The sequence below is a fragment of the Anoplopoma fimbria genome, chromosome 6 (genome assembly GCF_027596085.1).
Source record: "Anoplopoma fimbria isolate UVic2021 breed Golden Eagle Sablefish chromosome 6, Afim_UVic_2022, whole genome shotgun sequence".
Lineage (NCBI taxonomy): Eukaryota > Metazoa > Chordata > Actinopteri > Perciformes > Anoplopomatidae > Anoplopoma > Anoplopoma fimbria.
In genome coordinates this window covers 24864444-24881410 of record NC_072454.1, presented here as the reverse complement: position 1 = coordinate 24881410, position 16967 = coordinate 24864444, and the positions used below count along the sequence as shown (strand labels likewise).

Sequence of the window (16967 nt, the reverse complement as noted above, 5' to 3'; positions counted from 1 at the left end):
TGCTCAGATTGCATTCCTCGCCTCTGGAGGAGAAACTGCGGACCCCTCCTCAGAAACACGCTACTAACCGTACATTTCACCCCAAAAAAAACCAAAAACGTTTCCGTTATGTTGCCTTAAAACCCAATATTTACTCTGCAGAAAAGGTCTGTTCAAAGTCTCTCTGACAGTGGAGCAAGTACCGACGCAGTGTCGGGTGTGTTCGGAGACAGACGGTCCGGTCCGGTCGGTGGTCGGTAGAACCACACCGACACTGGCTGTGCTCGGCTGTGTTCCGCAGACTAACCAGAGACTTGTGTTCTGACAGAGCTGCGTCAAGCTGGAGGCTGTTACACCAGACAAGACCGGACGTGGTGCGGTGCTAAGAGTCACAGCCTTATTATTATATTATTATATTATTATATTATTATATTATTATATTATTATTATTATTTATTATATTATTATTATATTATTATTATATTATTATATTATTATATTATTATATTATTATTATTATTATTATTATTATTATATTATTATATTATTTATTATTATATTATTATATTATTATTATTATTATTATTATATTATTATATATATTATTATATTATTATATTATTATATTATTATATTATTATTATTATTATTATATTATTATATTATTATATTATTATTATTATTATATTATTATATTATTATTATTATTATTATTATATTATTATATTATTATTATATTATATTATTATATTATTATATTATTATATATTATATATTATTATTATATTATTATATTATTATATTATTATTATAGTATTATATTATTATATTATTATTATTATTATATTATTATATTATTATATTATTGATCATTAGCAGCTCAACTACACAGACACAGACAATAAATACACATACTATACAACTACACAGACAATAAATACACATACTATACAACTACACAGACAATAAATACACATACTATACAACTACACAATCAATAAATACACATACTATACAACTACACAGACAATAAATACACATACTATACAACTACACAGACAATAAATACACATACTATACAACTACACAGACAATAAATACACATACTATACAACTACACAGACAATAAATACACATACTATAACTACACAGACAATAAATACACATACTATACTATACAACTACACAGACAATAAATACACATACTATACAACTACACAGACAATAAATACACATACTATACAACTACACAGACAATAAATACACATACTATACAACTACACAGACAATAAATACACATACTATACAACTACACAGACAATAAATACACATACTATACAACTACACAGACAATAAATACACATACTATACAACTACACAGACACAGACAATAAATACACATACAAGAGTAATAGAGAAGGCAAAGTGGCTATTGAGACCTATCTAATTGATGAATTATTTGTATGATTTGTATCAATTCATTTTACATCAAAGCACGCAGATGTACAAAATGCAGTGATTGAATGCAGTCTAAGTAAAAAATAAAATGTGAGCGAAATGAGTGTGAAGTCCAAATAAAAAACTGTTTTCCTCTATGGACTCTGGCATATAAAGCATGTAAGTAAAAGCCGATAGTGGATCAGAAAAAAACATATATATGTTTATATATATATATTTCTCATAAAAACTTCCAGTGTAGTTTAATCTGCCTTCATTTCCTTTTACTGCAAACCATTGCCAATGAGACCTTTATTGTGAAATGGAGAACTGAACGCTACCCTCTAGTTTTCTGTCACTTGACACCTGTGAGAGTAGTGTGACAGTTGCTGGCCAGTGACTGTAGTCGACGTAGGCCCTGTATCACAGACTGTCATGCATATGAACACATGAGGACCAGCCTCTGTAGGTGAAGCAATGGGTGGCTCAGAATACACCACCGCTTGTTACCAGTGGGGAAACCGGTGCTATCCTCCATCCCTAATGAACCTCAGTGAAACATTACACAATCTCATTAGGAGATGGATGGATGGTTCCGGATCAATGTGGGGGGAAAGGGATTTCAACACTTTGTCTTCAACATGCACAGCAGGTTTATTTGCAGTTCACCTGGTTTGCATTGTTTGAGTGCGTTTTTAGCGGTTCATGTATAAAGTAGGCATTACCCAAAATAAATGCTGAATTCTGACGACTGTGAAAGGCAACTGCACATCCATTCATTAGGTCAGTCAGTCTGTCAACCAAAAGAAAAAACAGAAATAAGTAAAACTAAATGATAAATTATTATATAATAAATTAAATGATTGATAGTCAAAATAATAACCACCGCCTGCAAATTGTATTCCAGAGAAAAATTCAATTTGAAATGTATTAATAATAAGTCAAACTTCAAAATAAAGAAAACATTTCCAAAAAAAACAATCTGACTTTAAAATGGCAGCAGACGGGAGATCGCCTCAGTGTCACTCAGATATCAGGACATTCTGATGTGTATTTTTCAAAATTAAAGACCTTTAAAATGTCATATATGAGTTAAATGCTATGGAGGGTTTTAAGAGTCGACATTTAATCTAGAATACATTGCTAATTATATTATTAAACGCTTAAATCAATGAATTACATAATTGAATGCTTAATTGTCACCATTATTGAATATATAACAAATTTAAATAGAGGTTAAATATTTAATTAATTTGATGGTGTGTTTATTTCCACAGAAACAATTGCCAAATGAAAATAGCAGGCAAATCTCTCAACATCACTTCTGCATATGAACAAAGTATTACATGCATCGGCTGGGTCAAAGTCACTTTCAAATTAGCTGCTAATGAAGCTCCAGGGGAAGAGGTTTTTGTCCCCTTGATTGTCATGAAAGGTTCTAGCTTTGAACCACCCATCCTTGGCATCTCATTTTTGACACAGAATTTGAACAGTCTACCAAACCTAAGGCTGTCCCGTATACCATTTCTAAGGCTTTGGAAACCACCAATATCATGTGACTGCACCTGTTGGTACTTCTCTTCTGTGAGCAAAGTTTAGTCCTCCAAATATCTGCAGACATATAACCAGGGATGTTGTGTTGACTATTAGTGAAGACTGGTGTGTTGTCTGTGTATCCCAATCCTGTGACTGTAAACTAAAGTAACTAAATGAAAACAGAAAATCCAATAGAGAACTCCAATCCTACCCAACATCCAGGTTACTGTCTCCTCCACTGGCCTCTGGCCTTCATCATGGAGGGACAGAGACCAGTGGAGCAGGAGGTTGCCGAGTGGGGCAGAGTCTTGCTCTCCCAGGGCCACCTCAGTGGTCAACAGCGTGACCTCACAGATTGAAGATGAGGGGTTTGATCACCAGGTACTAGATGGGCTCGGCCAGCCAGGTAAGCTCCGGGTCAGGCCTTTACATATGATGTCACGCAATGTGATTGGCTTTATGTGGGAGAGACTAAACTGATTCGCTTTGCATGCTTGTAACCCGCCCCTACTCTGCGTCTGATTGGCTATACCCTTCCAGGCTGTTCCTAAACGCTAATGGTAGCATAGCCAAGATGCTAATTGGCAGTACGAACTAGACAGGCCAGGTGGATAGCTATCGTTCCCATAGTCTGAAAGTAGGAAATCTGGTCTGATCGTCTGTTCTTTTTTGTGTGTTTTTTTTATTGTATGCTATTTCATCAATAAGATCACTTCTGGAAATGTTTGAGGCAAGAAATCAACTGCGTAGATTTCAAATAAAAAATAAATACAAAAAAATCATGTTAATTGAAAATATGTCCAATGTGGTGGTACATTCAGATTTATTTCCAGGCTGCTCCGGTTTCACACACATTCATTGCTTATAACATCCAAGAGGTAATTCCATAAAATATTTAAATAATTATCTCTTATCATTTGCTGTAAGAGCTGTAAATATTCAACACAGACTGAAGTTCTGCTGATTCAGTTAAATTTATGAATTTTAAATTTGTATAAAGTACGAAGAAGGTCAAAAATATTAAAAGTTAAAATATGTGTTTCTCAACTTCTACTGAAGGCTCTCAAAAAATAAAAAGAAGAAGAAACTCCCTGGGAAGTTGAAAAGTTGAGTTGAGTTAAACATCCCTAACTCTTCTGGGAGAGTGAAATAAATTCTTTGTTTTGGCTAGAATGGTTTGGTTTTTAACGTTTGAATGCTCCACAAAGCACAGTATACAGACCGGTCTGTCCTCTGGAAGTGTCAGAAAGCATCAATAACAGACAAGGACTGGAGCGGCTACAGAACGACCTCTGGCAAATAAAGACAACTTACAAGATCGCGGCTTGTCACTTTCACCCCCACTTCCTATTTCATTACCTGCTCTCTGCTGACTCTGTGTGTTTTATCAACTGCTGAGGGTAATCCATGTTGGCCATAGCCTTTGTCTGCGTGATCCCCTCATCCAGCTGCCTGAGACCCACATGGTAAAAGTCTTCAGGACATGAAGGCAGCTCTGGGGTCCAAGCTTGTCCCTGTTTGCACTCAGGTAGTCTACTGGCTCCTGGGCAACGTCGCTGAGGTTTTCCACAGATGCTTCGCCCTTTAGTGGTCCCCTACGAAAAAAGCAGGACACGACGGAGACAACTTCAACAAGGGCATGGCCAGTGGGAGGAAGAGAAAATCATGAGCGGAGATAGACAATGCTAGTCAAAATGAAAGAAATCGTGTTATTTGAGGTTCGACTGTGAAGCAAAGGGTCGGCCCATCATCTACTTTTTCTGCTGCAATCACTATTGTAGAGTCTTCGGGGGCGTCGGCTTGTAACCTTACATGGGCCTCCACCTGTCCCTCCGATGAGAAATACAAAATCAGTTTAAAGACCAACATATAACATTCGATAAGCCTACTGATCGTTTCCATACCCATACTAGCATATTATTTTGTGTGCCAGAAAAAAATGTAGCTTGTCACATGACTTCTGCATCTGGTCACATTTGCTGTATGCAAGCCCCTATGCTTTTCCGGCTATTCTGACCCACAATCCTTTGCGCAGCACATGTATGAGCATGAAAGTCAGAGTTCAAGGTGTCATGAGTTGAGGAGTTGGAATGTTCCAATGAAATGCACTTAGAGTAAAAAGAAAAAGTATGCAATTTGGGAATATTTTTGGAGTGTTTCGGAGAATACTGCAACGCAACGGTGCGTTGATCAAAAAAACGCCTTTGAGCTTGCTCGTAGCTAGAGTGAGTATAAACTACGCTCAATGCCTGAAATAAACAGCTTTCCCTCGACGGAAAGTGTCTTTTCTAACCAAGCTTTTTAGATTACATCTGGTCAGTTTCACAATGTTCACTGTACTTATTGTACTGGATGGACGGAGCAAAAATGGGGCCCTTCTGACCTTCATAATGAGATTCATCCTGTTACAACATTTACATCGTGACATCTGCTTTGACCTGCATTAGCCCAAATACTCTTGTCCCCAATGACAATGTCATAAAGATTTTACTTAGTAGAAGAACAAGACAGACCACCATGATTTCCTCTCTATCACGCTCATTATTCAATGCATCCGATATGTTTCTGCAGCATTGAACCACTGATGCAGGGATGTCAAAGCATATGCTCACCAACTACAACAAACTGGAAGAGTGAACATAGTGCCTCGTTAATCACAGACAAAGCAAAGTAAAAGTTTCCTATTTCCTAATATCCAGAAACCACAAGATTAATTTCACCTATTCAGTTGTTTTTCCTCCAGAGGCTGACCTTTATAGCTCAGAGTGTATCGTTCAAGTTCAGGAATAATCACATACTTGGAGCTCCACGCTTGTGCAGTATCCTTATCTTATGTTTTCTTGTGCTCAGCTTAGGGTTTTATCTTGTGATTTATGGGGTCATCCTTAGTTTATCCTTATTTTTAATAGGTTAGGCTAAGGCATCCATTATGTTCAAATGTATTTTTAGGGTCTACATCAGCTTAACGTTTCAATAAAAAAAATCCTTCTCAAACCACCCGAACGCACTGCTGAGTCTTAACTCTTGTACCATTTTAGAGGGAAAGCAGCTAAATATAGGGGACGGAGGCAGTTGAAGATTACAGTTGGTGTATGGATTAAATATAATCTATATCATTACCTTTAAAAGCGGTAAAAGTACTCAAAGAAGCGATACCTTGTCAAAGAAGGGGATCTTGAAGTATACATTGATTTGAGTTAAATCCCTTTGATATTTAAAGGAGCCTTTTTTGGGTTTGTGCAGTTCAATCTGTGTGTTGAAGAAGACAAAAGAGTGGAGATGGGGATGCAGAGGAGGCGCCCCCTGCTGAGGAGACTGAGCCTGTGAAGCGTGCAGCTGAAGAGGAGGAGCATGAAGAGGAAAAGGTGGAGAAAGCAGAAGACAGAGGAAACTGGCCTGCTGCTCACCCCTGGTCAACATCAGCCCAAATCCATTCTGGCCCCTACACCCTCTCCTTGCCCACTTCCACTATATTTGCCCGTTCGCATGGCATATTAAGTTATCTTCAATCAATTAGCGTGGCAGTGAAGTGGGTTATAAAACTCTTAAACAGCGAGTCTATGGACCAATCAAACATCTATGGACTGGCTGACTTTTAGGGTGGGTTGCCACAAAGTCTGTGAGGGCTTTGTCAAATCACGGAGTGCTTGAGGACTCTCTCGCAGACTGGCATATTACATTTTAGAAGAAACGTTATAGTTAGTAGATAAACTTTCGTTTTGTGTCAGTTTTGTGTTTTTTCAGAGCACCAGTTTCCCTTTAGAAAACCTCTCATTTTGCTGCAGCAAGGGTCTGACAGTGTGCCCCACTCAGTCCTGGTGCTGGTTCTCCCTGTCCCTCCCTTCTCTCCAGCAGGCCAAGCAATACGCCCTGTGTCTCCTGCAGCGTGTTCTCAGTGTTGGCTCCCAGCGGGTATTGGCAGAGCAGCGAGGCAAAGCTCTGCTACTGGCCGGAGGAGGAGACGCCTCTGCCGGGTGCCTAGCTCTCCTTCACTATGAGCTGAAGTGGTTTCTGGTGAACCTGCATTTGGAATGCAAGCATAGGCTGTATTATACAGGAGCTGTTTTGACAGAAATAAGAAAATAGATTGTTCAACAATTACTTCTTGTCAAGAGGCAAGTTTTTTTGTCTCTTCAAGTTAACATAATATGTCGCCGCAAAATACTGTCCCTTTCATATATATAACATTTCAAGCTCTTGCGGCCTCTCATACTCAATAATTTATCAGCTGACCTTAGTGAAGTCCCTGAAGGTCCAGAACTTGAGGCCTTAAAGGGGAACATTGGGATTGGGCTTTCAGCGATGCTGACTTAACCAGCTGCCCTGACATGTCATGTGCAACGCCGTTTGGTTCGTTATGGATCACGCTCCGTACAAATGGTTCCATGGGACTAGGCATACACACATTAATGGTTAATTGCCCAAACCAAGATAGACATTTTAAATTGTCCTACAGTAAATAACAACTTAAAGGTTACATTGTATTTTGGATTGAAATCTAGGGTAGAAAACGGTAGATTGGTTCATTTCGTTGTAAAGTGATGATATTTTTTCACTATGATATCTTTTTTCATTTCTTGAGGTTTTACTATTATGTCAGTTTCGACCAGATGATTCATGTTTAGACATGGATCCCCAATTCAGTCAGTAAAGCGCCTTGGTCAGGGCACAGGACCTGACACCGGCTGTACTGCACTTTATAAAAAGGGTCAGAGCAGACTGTATCTGCTGAGGAGACTGAGGTCTTTGGAGTGCAGGGAGCACTCCTGAAGACCTTTTTCAACTCCGTGGTGGCATCAGCCATCTTTTATGCAGTGGTCTGCTGGAGCAGCAGCATCTCAGCAGCAGACAAGAAGAGACTCAACAAGCTTGTCAGGAAGGCCAGCAGTGTGCTGGGGTGTCCACTGGATACGGTGGAGGTGGTGGGAGACAGGAGGGTGATGGCCAAGCTGTCATCCCTGATGAACAACACCTCTCACCCCATGCAGGACACCCTGGCAGCTCTGTGCAGCTCCTTCACCACCGGCTGCTTCACCCCCGGTGGTGAAGGAGAGGTACTGCAGGTCCTTCCTTCCTGCTGCTGTCAGACTGCACAACCAGCTCTGCTCCTAGCAGACCACATGACACATGACAATAATAACATGACAATAATAACATGACAATAATAACATGACAATAATAACATGACAATAATAACATGACAATAATAACATGACAATAATAACATGAATAATAACATGATAAAAACATGACAATAATAACATGACAATAATAACATGCCAATAATAACATGACAATAAAAACATGACAATAATAACATGACAATAATAACATGCCAATAATAACATGACAATAAAAACATGACAATAATAACATGACAATAATAACATGCCAATAATAACATGACAATAAAAACATGACAATAATAACATGACAATAATAACAAATAATAACATGACAATAAAAACATGACAATAATAACATGACAATAATAACATGACAATAAAAACATGACAATAATAACATGACAATAATAACATGACAATAATAACATGACAATAAAAACATGACAATAATAACATGACAATAATAACATGCAATAATAACATTAAAAACATGACATTAACATGACTGTAAAAACATGACAATAATAAAAAACCTGTTAAAAATTACACTGTTAAAATAGTTAAAATAGTTTTGTTTTTTTTTTCTCTGTCTGTAAATATAATATTTCAGTTATTGTTGTTTTTTCTTGTTTTTTTATTGCTTATTTATAATACTTGTTTTATTTTATTTTTATTTTTTATTTTTATCTTGTCTTCTTCTACTATGTCTCTTGTGTGCACTTTACTCTCTGCTGTTGTAAGTCCCGCTGCAGGACTAATAAAGGATTATCTTATCTTATCTTATCTTATCTTATCTTATCTTATCTTATCTTATCTTATCTTATCTTATCTTATCTTCTCTTATCTCACTGAGGAGTGGGAGGCTGTGTTAAAGGAGACATGAGTGCGGGATGAACAGGGCTCCACAGACCACGTGTGCGGTTGCCGTAGTTTGTGTTGACGTCGTTGCCGTGGTTACGACGTCCCTCACGTAAAGCTGGTGAACACAGAACTTCATGTTTCTTGTTTGATGAGGGCTGTTTGTGTTAGAGGACACCGGGACGAGCATGTTCACTCACATATCCCGGGTAAGCACTGTGGAGGTAGTTTAACTGCTAAATGAAGAGAGTGAGGGAATGCTGCTGTTTAGACGAAACCATGTCATGTTTACATTGACTCTCTTTTTCAGACACAGGTTGCAAAAACGCCAATGCAAAAAGACACCTGAGCAATGGACACTAGACGTCTCAGCATCACTTCTACAGTGTCCTCCCCACAGACGGAGGAGGAGGAGGAGGAGGTGGAGGAGGAAGAGGAGGTATTATATGAATCATTTATGTCATATACATTGAATGTGTTGTATCTCTGTTATGCTGCTCATTCTGTACACATGACATCTATTGCATTCTGTCCATCCTGGAGAAGGATCCCTCCTCTGTCGTTCTCCCAGAGGTTTCTTCCTTTTTTCTCCCTGTTAAAGGGGTTTTTAGGGGAGTTTTTCCTGTGAATGTGAGGGAAGGACAGAGGATGTGAGGGTGTAAGGACAGAGGATGTGAGGGTCTAAGGACAGAGGATGTGAGGGTGTGAGGGTCTAAGGACAGAGGATGTGAGGGTGTGAGGGTAAGGACAGAGGATGTGAGGGTGTAAGGACAGAGGATGTGAGGGTGTAAGGACAGAGGATGTGAGGGTGTAAGGACAGAGGATGTGAGGGAAAGGACAGAGGATGTGAGGGTGTAACAGGACAGAGGATGTGAGGGTGGACAGAGGATGTGAAGGACAGAGGATGTGAGGGTGTAAGGACAGAGGATGTGAGGGTGTAAGGACAGAGGATGTGAGGGTGTAAGGACAGAGGATGTGAGGGTGTAAGGACAGAGGATGTGAGGGTCTAAGGACAGAGGGTGTAAGGACAGAGGATGTGAGGGTGTAAGGACAGGGATGTAAAGGACAGAGGATGTGAGGGTGTAAGGACAGAGGATGTGAGGGTGTAAGGACAGAGGAGGTGAGGGTGTAAGGACAGAGGATGTGAGGGTGTAAGGACAGAGGATGTGAGGGTCTAAGGACAGAGGATGTGAGGGTGTAAGGACAGAGGATGTGAGGGTGTAAGGACAGAGGATGTGAGGGTCTAAGGATGTGTGAGGGTGTAAGGACAGAGGATCATGTGTACAGATTGTAAAGCCCTCTGAGGCAAATTTGTAATTTGTGATTCTGGGCTCTACAAAATAAACTGAACTGAATTGAATTGAGGTGGTTCCCGACCTGCAGCCAAGCTATGTCTTCGGGAACAGCGTTGTCAAACCGCAGACCCCCCGCACTGTGCCGGAGGATGCCGAGCAACAGGAGCTCCCTGCATGTTACCCAACAGAGACATTATGTCTGAGCAGAACTCAGCTGAAGCATGTTGCAGAAAGTATTTTGAGAAACAGCACTCTAAAGGTCAGTTTGGACATCTCAGTGCTTCCCGGCTTTCAAGTAAAAAAAAAAGTCATGCATCCAGTAGAAAAATAGGCCAACAATTGTATATCTGCGTTCTCTATTGATTTTAACTGTTCATGGTGTCATCTTCAGTATTTGTATCTTGAAGGCAACCAGATATCCAGTCTCCCAGATTCAATGTTCATCAGCTTGCCAAACCTTCTGTGGCTGGACCTCAGGAATAACCAAATCACATCCCTCCCTGCCGAAATTGGCTTGCACAGGTATGTTACGAATGCACCTGCTCTTTACAGTATATGCTGATTGATTCCATACATCTCGGGTACCATGGGAGTACAGTATATGTTTCTTTGTCCCTTGTCAGAACAGTTTTGGATATGATTTGAGTTCTGTTTAGTAGCAGTTTCAGTAACCAAATGTATGATTCCAAAGTATGGCAAAATGAGATACTCTCTGACTATTTTGTACAATTTCCTCCATGTTCAGTTTAGGACTTAACAATTATCTAACAATCTGTGATTTGGTTCACGTAGGTCTCTGAAAACGGTGCTTCTGGAAGGAAACCCCATCCCAGAACTTCCTCCAGAGTTGGGTGAGTGGAGTTCGGTAACCTTTACTAACCAACGATGTCTCTGCTCTTAGAAGTAACTAGCCGTCTTCTGGTTTCATCACTTTCAATAAATGTTGCTGGCAGCTAGTTTAGAGCTAAATTACATGCAATGAATGACTAGTAGTTATTAATAGAAGTAATACACAGTTGGGTATTTACATGTTTTGCTTCTCTTTGCTGCTTCCGGTTACTGTGAGGAACTTTTAACTGGTTATTAAAAACAGTCTCAATTTTCATACTGATGCCTCTGTATGACCTATATCAGTAAATGAGATCATCAGTAAGGAGTTTGTCTATCTCTACATAGTTTATCTTAGTACCACCGGGTTAGCTGCATGCAAAATCATGCAGCTTTACTAGATGTTGGTAAACACTACCACTTTCGTCCACAGGGACCGCCAAAATCAACACAAAAGGAATGTTCTGTGTAGTAGTTCAAGGCTGGTAATCTAGGAGTTTTCAGTGTGTTCCACTACAAAAGCACTCAAATTAATCTTAAACTAAATGCAAAACATGTAACCTGTAAAAACGCATCTAATGGATTCTCTATTTGTCTACTTTTCCCCCCAGGGAATGTGATCACCCTCAAAGGCCTGAACCTGAGGTACTGCCCCATCCGTTTCCCTCCGCAACACATCGTGAACCAGGGGCTCCGCAGCATCCTCCAATACCTCAGGAGCACCATGGCTAAGCGGCCGGTCAGCGCGAGGAAGAGCCCCCCAGGTGACTCAAAGGCACCTTAACTTTGAACAGCGCAGCAGCGAAGTGTGCAGTGTGCACGTGCGTTCTAGCCATCTGCTCTTCTTGTCAAAGATAGAGCGGCTGGCCACAAAAATAGCTCCATGCCCTGGTACCCCTTCTCTGGCGTGACTTCTGTTTCCTTGGAGACAGTTCGTGCCACTCGGCTGACACTTCTTTTATTTTTTTCTCCCCCACCATTGTTCCAGCTCCTGCAATATTTTTAGCCAGATGAAAATGATCGATAACCTGTGTGCTATAAACTGGAGCTCTCTGTCACTGAGCACTGTCTGGAGGTGATCGCTGTGAGAAGACAGAGACGGCCCTCCACAGGAGAGGCTGCTGCTGCACAATGAGCAGAGCCAGACCTCTCAATCAAACTATTTGTGTCTGTGCCTACAATGTTATAAATGAAGACAGGGCTCCAGGGGGCAATCTGCTTCTAAGAGTATAAGTTTAGTTTTTTAATATAAGCCAATTCTGCACTATTATCAACCTTTTTCAGCTGCAATAACATGGAATATTTATCATTCAATTATCCTACACGTGGGTAAAAGCTAAATTTAGCCCCTTATATTTATAATTCAGTAAAAACTTGCTTGACACATTTTCTGCTCTCCAGAAAGAAGGGGAATGTTTTACCTGTTATAATTAGCTTACTTGTTGAAATGCTGGCACGTCTATGCTGCAGTTAGAAAATAGTTCTGTATTATATCAGTATTTCTTACCACTATAAGCTGCAGCCAGCACTGATTGTTGCCCCCGCATCGTACTTTTAGCTGCCATTGCCGTTTCATCGTCAGAGCTGCCGGTGGTGGAGAAGCTCCAACTGTCAGAGCTGATGGGGTCCAGCGTGGAGGAGCAGGAAGAGTCGGTGGATGAGGACGAGCTGCAGAGGTTCAGGGAACTCAGACACCAGATGATCCTGCTGGACAAGGCTGATCTGGGATCGGTACCGCGGGGTGATGGAGACCCGAAGTCACGCCTTCTTCCCGCCATCAAAAGGTAAGTAGAGGTTTTTGATTTTAGACGTGATTGCTTTTATGTCGTTATAGTTGGACATTTTCAGGGATATGCTTTTATTCCAAGTGATAGAAAAGGAGGATGTTACCACTCTTGTATCAGTACATTGAAGCCAGAAGATGCTTAGCTTAGCTTAGCCTAGCATAAAGACCTGAACCAAGAGGAACCAGCATCTCTGGAGCTCATTAACTAATTAGTTATACATTGTTTGTTTATTTCATATAAAAACAGAATTGTAAAAAAAGGCAATTCACAATTTTTTTGAGGGTGGTGGTTATGTGCCGGACCATTTATTTTCCGGGACCAGTAACTAACTGGAGTCTAGCCCGCTGACAAGGGGCGCTAGCCAAGAAATAGTCACATATAACCTGCTGTTAAAAAAGAACAAATTCAACATTTTGGTTTTTAAACGGATTGAACAAATGAGATATGACATCTCTGTTAGCTATTTCGGGTTTTTATGCTAAGCTAAGTAAACCGGCTGCTGGCTTTCGCTTCATATTTAACAGACACATGTGAGAGTTGCATCTCATCTCTCTGCCAGAAGACAAATAAGCATCTTTCCCAAAATGTCTAACCATTTCTAGAAGAAAAAAGAATACGCATAGGCCAGATACACGTAAAATATTTTTCACTGGGCTCAGAGAGCACAAAGCATCTACTTGTTTAATTGCTCCTGCCGTTGTTGTGGCACAGTGTATCCAAGCAGCAAATATCTGCTGGGTATAAATTGTGTTGCACCTGCTCAGACATACTGCGCAATGAAATTTGAAAGTGTTATTGTTCTATCTGATGGCAGGACAGAGGAGATGGATTCTTTTTGTTTCAGTAGATAAACTTTTGTACTGCATGTGGCATGGTGCCACAGAAAAAAGGATAGCAAAACACTTTGTAATGGCATTCTCGGCAGAGGAGACCAAGTGATAAAAAAATCTCCCAGGCGGCCTCAGAGCTCAGGAGAGCAATAAAAATAAAGCATTTTGGTTCAATTTATCTGTCAGAAAAACTACCAAGGCCGGCATGATTCCCCAGCTCCCCCTGTTTGACACTCGGCACTGGAAGAAGCCAGAAGAAAGGAGACAGGCTGCAATGAAGGAGCTGACAGAGAAACAGGCAATTCTCGAGCAGAGGCGAAAGTAAGTTCAGTTCTATTATAGAAATCTGGAGTTCAGTATAATAAAAGACCATCTCTACTATCCCACAGCACTACATTTTGACCATTTAATTACATTTGATGAACTGCAAAGAATATTCAGGCCATGCAAAACCAAAGATAAGACAATGTTGTTTCATAAATCAGGGCTTTGTTGTGTCTAATTGGCATTTTGCCAAGGCGACCGACAGTAGGGAATCCATACTAAAGGTGTTTCTCAAAGTCAAGGAAAGATCCGTCAACAGCTACATTTCCTCATCGGATCACACCGAAGGAATGTCCAGGATCATTCCAATTCTATTGAGGACTGAGTCATTCTTTCTGAGGATTTTCAAGGATGCATACATGTGTGTGTGTGTGCTCCGCACTCCTAAAACACCCACAGTTCTTGTGCAGGATGCATTTCCTGTCCCCCGATTTGGAAATAGGGGGAAATATGCAATGTTAAGTTATTTCACCTCAGCAGTCCATAAAATTCTGTTTCTGAACAGCTTTGAGGAGAGAAATTGCCAATCCAGTTGCAAAATCTTCACTCACGTTGGATCAACAGGCCTTGATTTGCCCAGTGAGGTAGAGCCAGCATATTTCCCCTTCTTACTTCTTCTAAAAAAGGCTTTATTTCAACCAAATCAGAGTTGGTGATTGTTGGAACAGTGGAAAGCGCTTACCAAGACAGTTATGATGAGTTTTATTTTGTTGCTGTCAAGTTGTAATGAATCGTGTTTTACGCGAGGTAAAATTTATATTTATGTCAAGTAAGTCTGGTGGCTCTGAAGCGAGCATATTATTGTATGTTTTTTAAATTTATAAATGATAAGAATTGTAAAAATCCCTGTTCATTTTATTCATTTGATATACCTACATATGTTGAATAATGTTCTTGTTTTGAGGAATGCAAGCTCAATATTCCTACTAAAAATGATAATATAAAGTAGACAAAGTAAAGTAAAAAATCTAATTAAATTTACTCCTGCTCTCTGACTGCTAGGAAGGAGTCAAGTCTGGCCTCTATAGGACTTGGAAGGGCGCATCTTACAATGAAAACATCCTTGACTTTGAGAACCACCCTATGTTCACAATGTAAAGAAAGAATAATTAATGATGAACCATTTAGAAACAATAGCCCAGGAAACCATTTCCCTTGACATGGATCTATTTCAGTGCATTGTTATCTGGCTCTCCCATAGGAGCCAAGAGGCCCTTCGGAAGTGGCGTACCCAGGCCAAGATCATCCAGGAGAAGAAAACTCCCGAGCAGAAGAAGCACGCACAACAAAGAAGCCAGGAGGTATTTGTGGAATAAGCCACCTACATTTCCACCGGTCTACCTGCCAACCACAAGGGGGCAGTACAGCACCACCTCCATCTCATTGAGGGGACAACTATAACAATGAAAATGGAATGTAACATTTAGATGCTGGTAGATGAGGTTTTCAGGTGGAAGCACTGCCAGAGTCAGTGTCAGTGATTCTTGAGGGAGGTGCTGTCGAAGGCAGCAACAGATGACAGTGCTTGCGATAGGGAGCACCGCATCAGTGCTCTCACAGCAGCAGAAGCAGCAGCAACATATAGCTGTCAAAACTGACATGTGCATGAACTGCAGACGATGCAGTTGGATGGTTTTGAGTAATTTGACTGTCAGCTGCATTTCCACGCATGCAGCTTCGCAGTGTGGCGTACAATGTTTGCATTCAAACAGCCAACATTAATATTGACTGGAAAAATATAGTAAAAAAACAACTTGAGGCCTTTATGCCACTTCAGCTACTCTCTAGAACCAAAAAAAATGAAATTAAACATCCCAATTGTGTCTGTTACAGGATGCAGAAACCGATTCAAACCCCGGTGTGGGTCAGGCGTCCGCCTTGTCCATCCCAGAGTGTGAGGAGACCAGGTAAATGGGCGACCAAAACACTGTCTATCTCCAGACAGAAGTATCACACACAGACCTGAAACCTGAGCCAGTATAAGAAGCACAATCAGATCTGCTGCTTTGGCCAGGAATGTTTTTGTTTGTTTGTTGTATTTAAAAAAAGGGAAATTGATAGGGCACAATATTTTCTACCAATGTCCGACAACTGAGCCTATTTTATCTGTGATATGAAGGACATTTGGTTTATAGAAAAGTGATACAGGGCATCCTGAGCCATAGGGATACAGGAACACAGGTCTTAAAGTATCCACCACATGGCATTTTGCATTGTCTCCCATTGTGAGCCATGCAGATGGAAAGCTAGAGACACCTAGTGGACAAAGAGGGACTGTACGCCCACCATGGAACATCAGCACTTTCTTTTGTTCTCCTTGAGAATTTTATGCCCCCAAAAAAGACAAACCAGATAAGATAGTAAGCCTCAGACTTTTCTGTTTTTATGATAGGATTTATCTTAAATAAGAAGAAACCAGTCACTTTACAGGCTTGCATATTTAATCAGCTACCAGACATAAAGGCTATGATACCACCAGCCATACTTAGGCAATTAAATATTCAGTATTTCGGTATGATATTTTGACCTTTGACCTGGCCCTTCCAGATCAGCCCGTGAGTTGGAGCGGCAGATCCGTGCCCGCGTCGACACGATGCAGGAGAGACGCAGGAATCCCAGGGGCACTGCCACCGAGCAGATGGCAGCTGCAGAGAGAGACGTGGAGGAGGTCAGACCCTTCGCTTCGTTATTCACACAACTCATCTATATTGAACTCATAGGTTATTGATCTAAGTTTGTTTTCGTTTCTCTCCCCACTTCCAACAACAGATGAGGAAGCTGCAGGCTCGGCTCCTGGAGAGGAAGAGGAATCGGGGAGGAGATCTCGAAAAATGTTTCACTGTCTTCACCGGAGACACCTGGCCGAGTTTCATTGACCAGTAGTGGGGATTGTATTGTCTGTTTGAGTGTAGTGGTATTGGATTCACACTCAAATTCAATGTAAAGACTAATAACTTTATGAATAAC

The 16967-nt window shown here is 40.5% G+C and overlaps 1 protein-coding gene across 1 annotated transcript; it reads left to right on the top strand.

Annotated features, from left to right (window-relative positions):
- The first annotated feature begins 3340 nt into the window (after positions 1-3340).
- LOC129092785 (leucine-rich repeat-containing protein 27-like) lies at positions 3341-16883 on the top strand. The gene is made up of 12 exons (XM_054600807.1): positions 3341-3358; positions 6697-6966; positions 10302-10490; positions 10623-10753; positions 11024-11082; positions 11671-11823; positions 12642-12843; positions 13863-13997; positions 15202-15301; positions 15834-15907; positions 16548-16668; positions 16770-16883. Exons 1-12 carry the CDS (start codon positions 3341-3343, stop codon positions 16881-16883), a joined length of 1566 nt encoding a protein of 521 aa, XP_054456782.1.
- Positions 16884-16967: the final 84 nt, after the last annotated feature.

What these genes read in the sequence shown, in the direction of transcription:
- LOC129092785 (XM_054600807.1), top strand. An exon ending in CTTCTTCCCGCCATCAAAAG is followed by an intron (nt 12,844 to 13,862) that starts GTAAGTAGAGGT and finishes TTTATCTGTCAG; the next exon opens with AAAAACTACCAAGGCCGGCA. An exon ending in CCAGAGTGTGAGGAGACCAG is followed by an intron (nt 15,908 to 16,547) that starts GTAAATGGGCGA and finishes TGGCCCTTCCAG; the next exon opens with ATCAGCCCGTGAGTTGGAGC.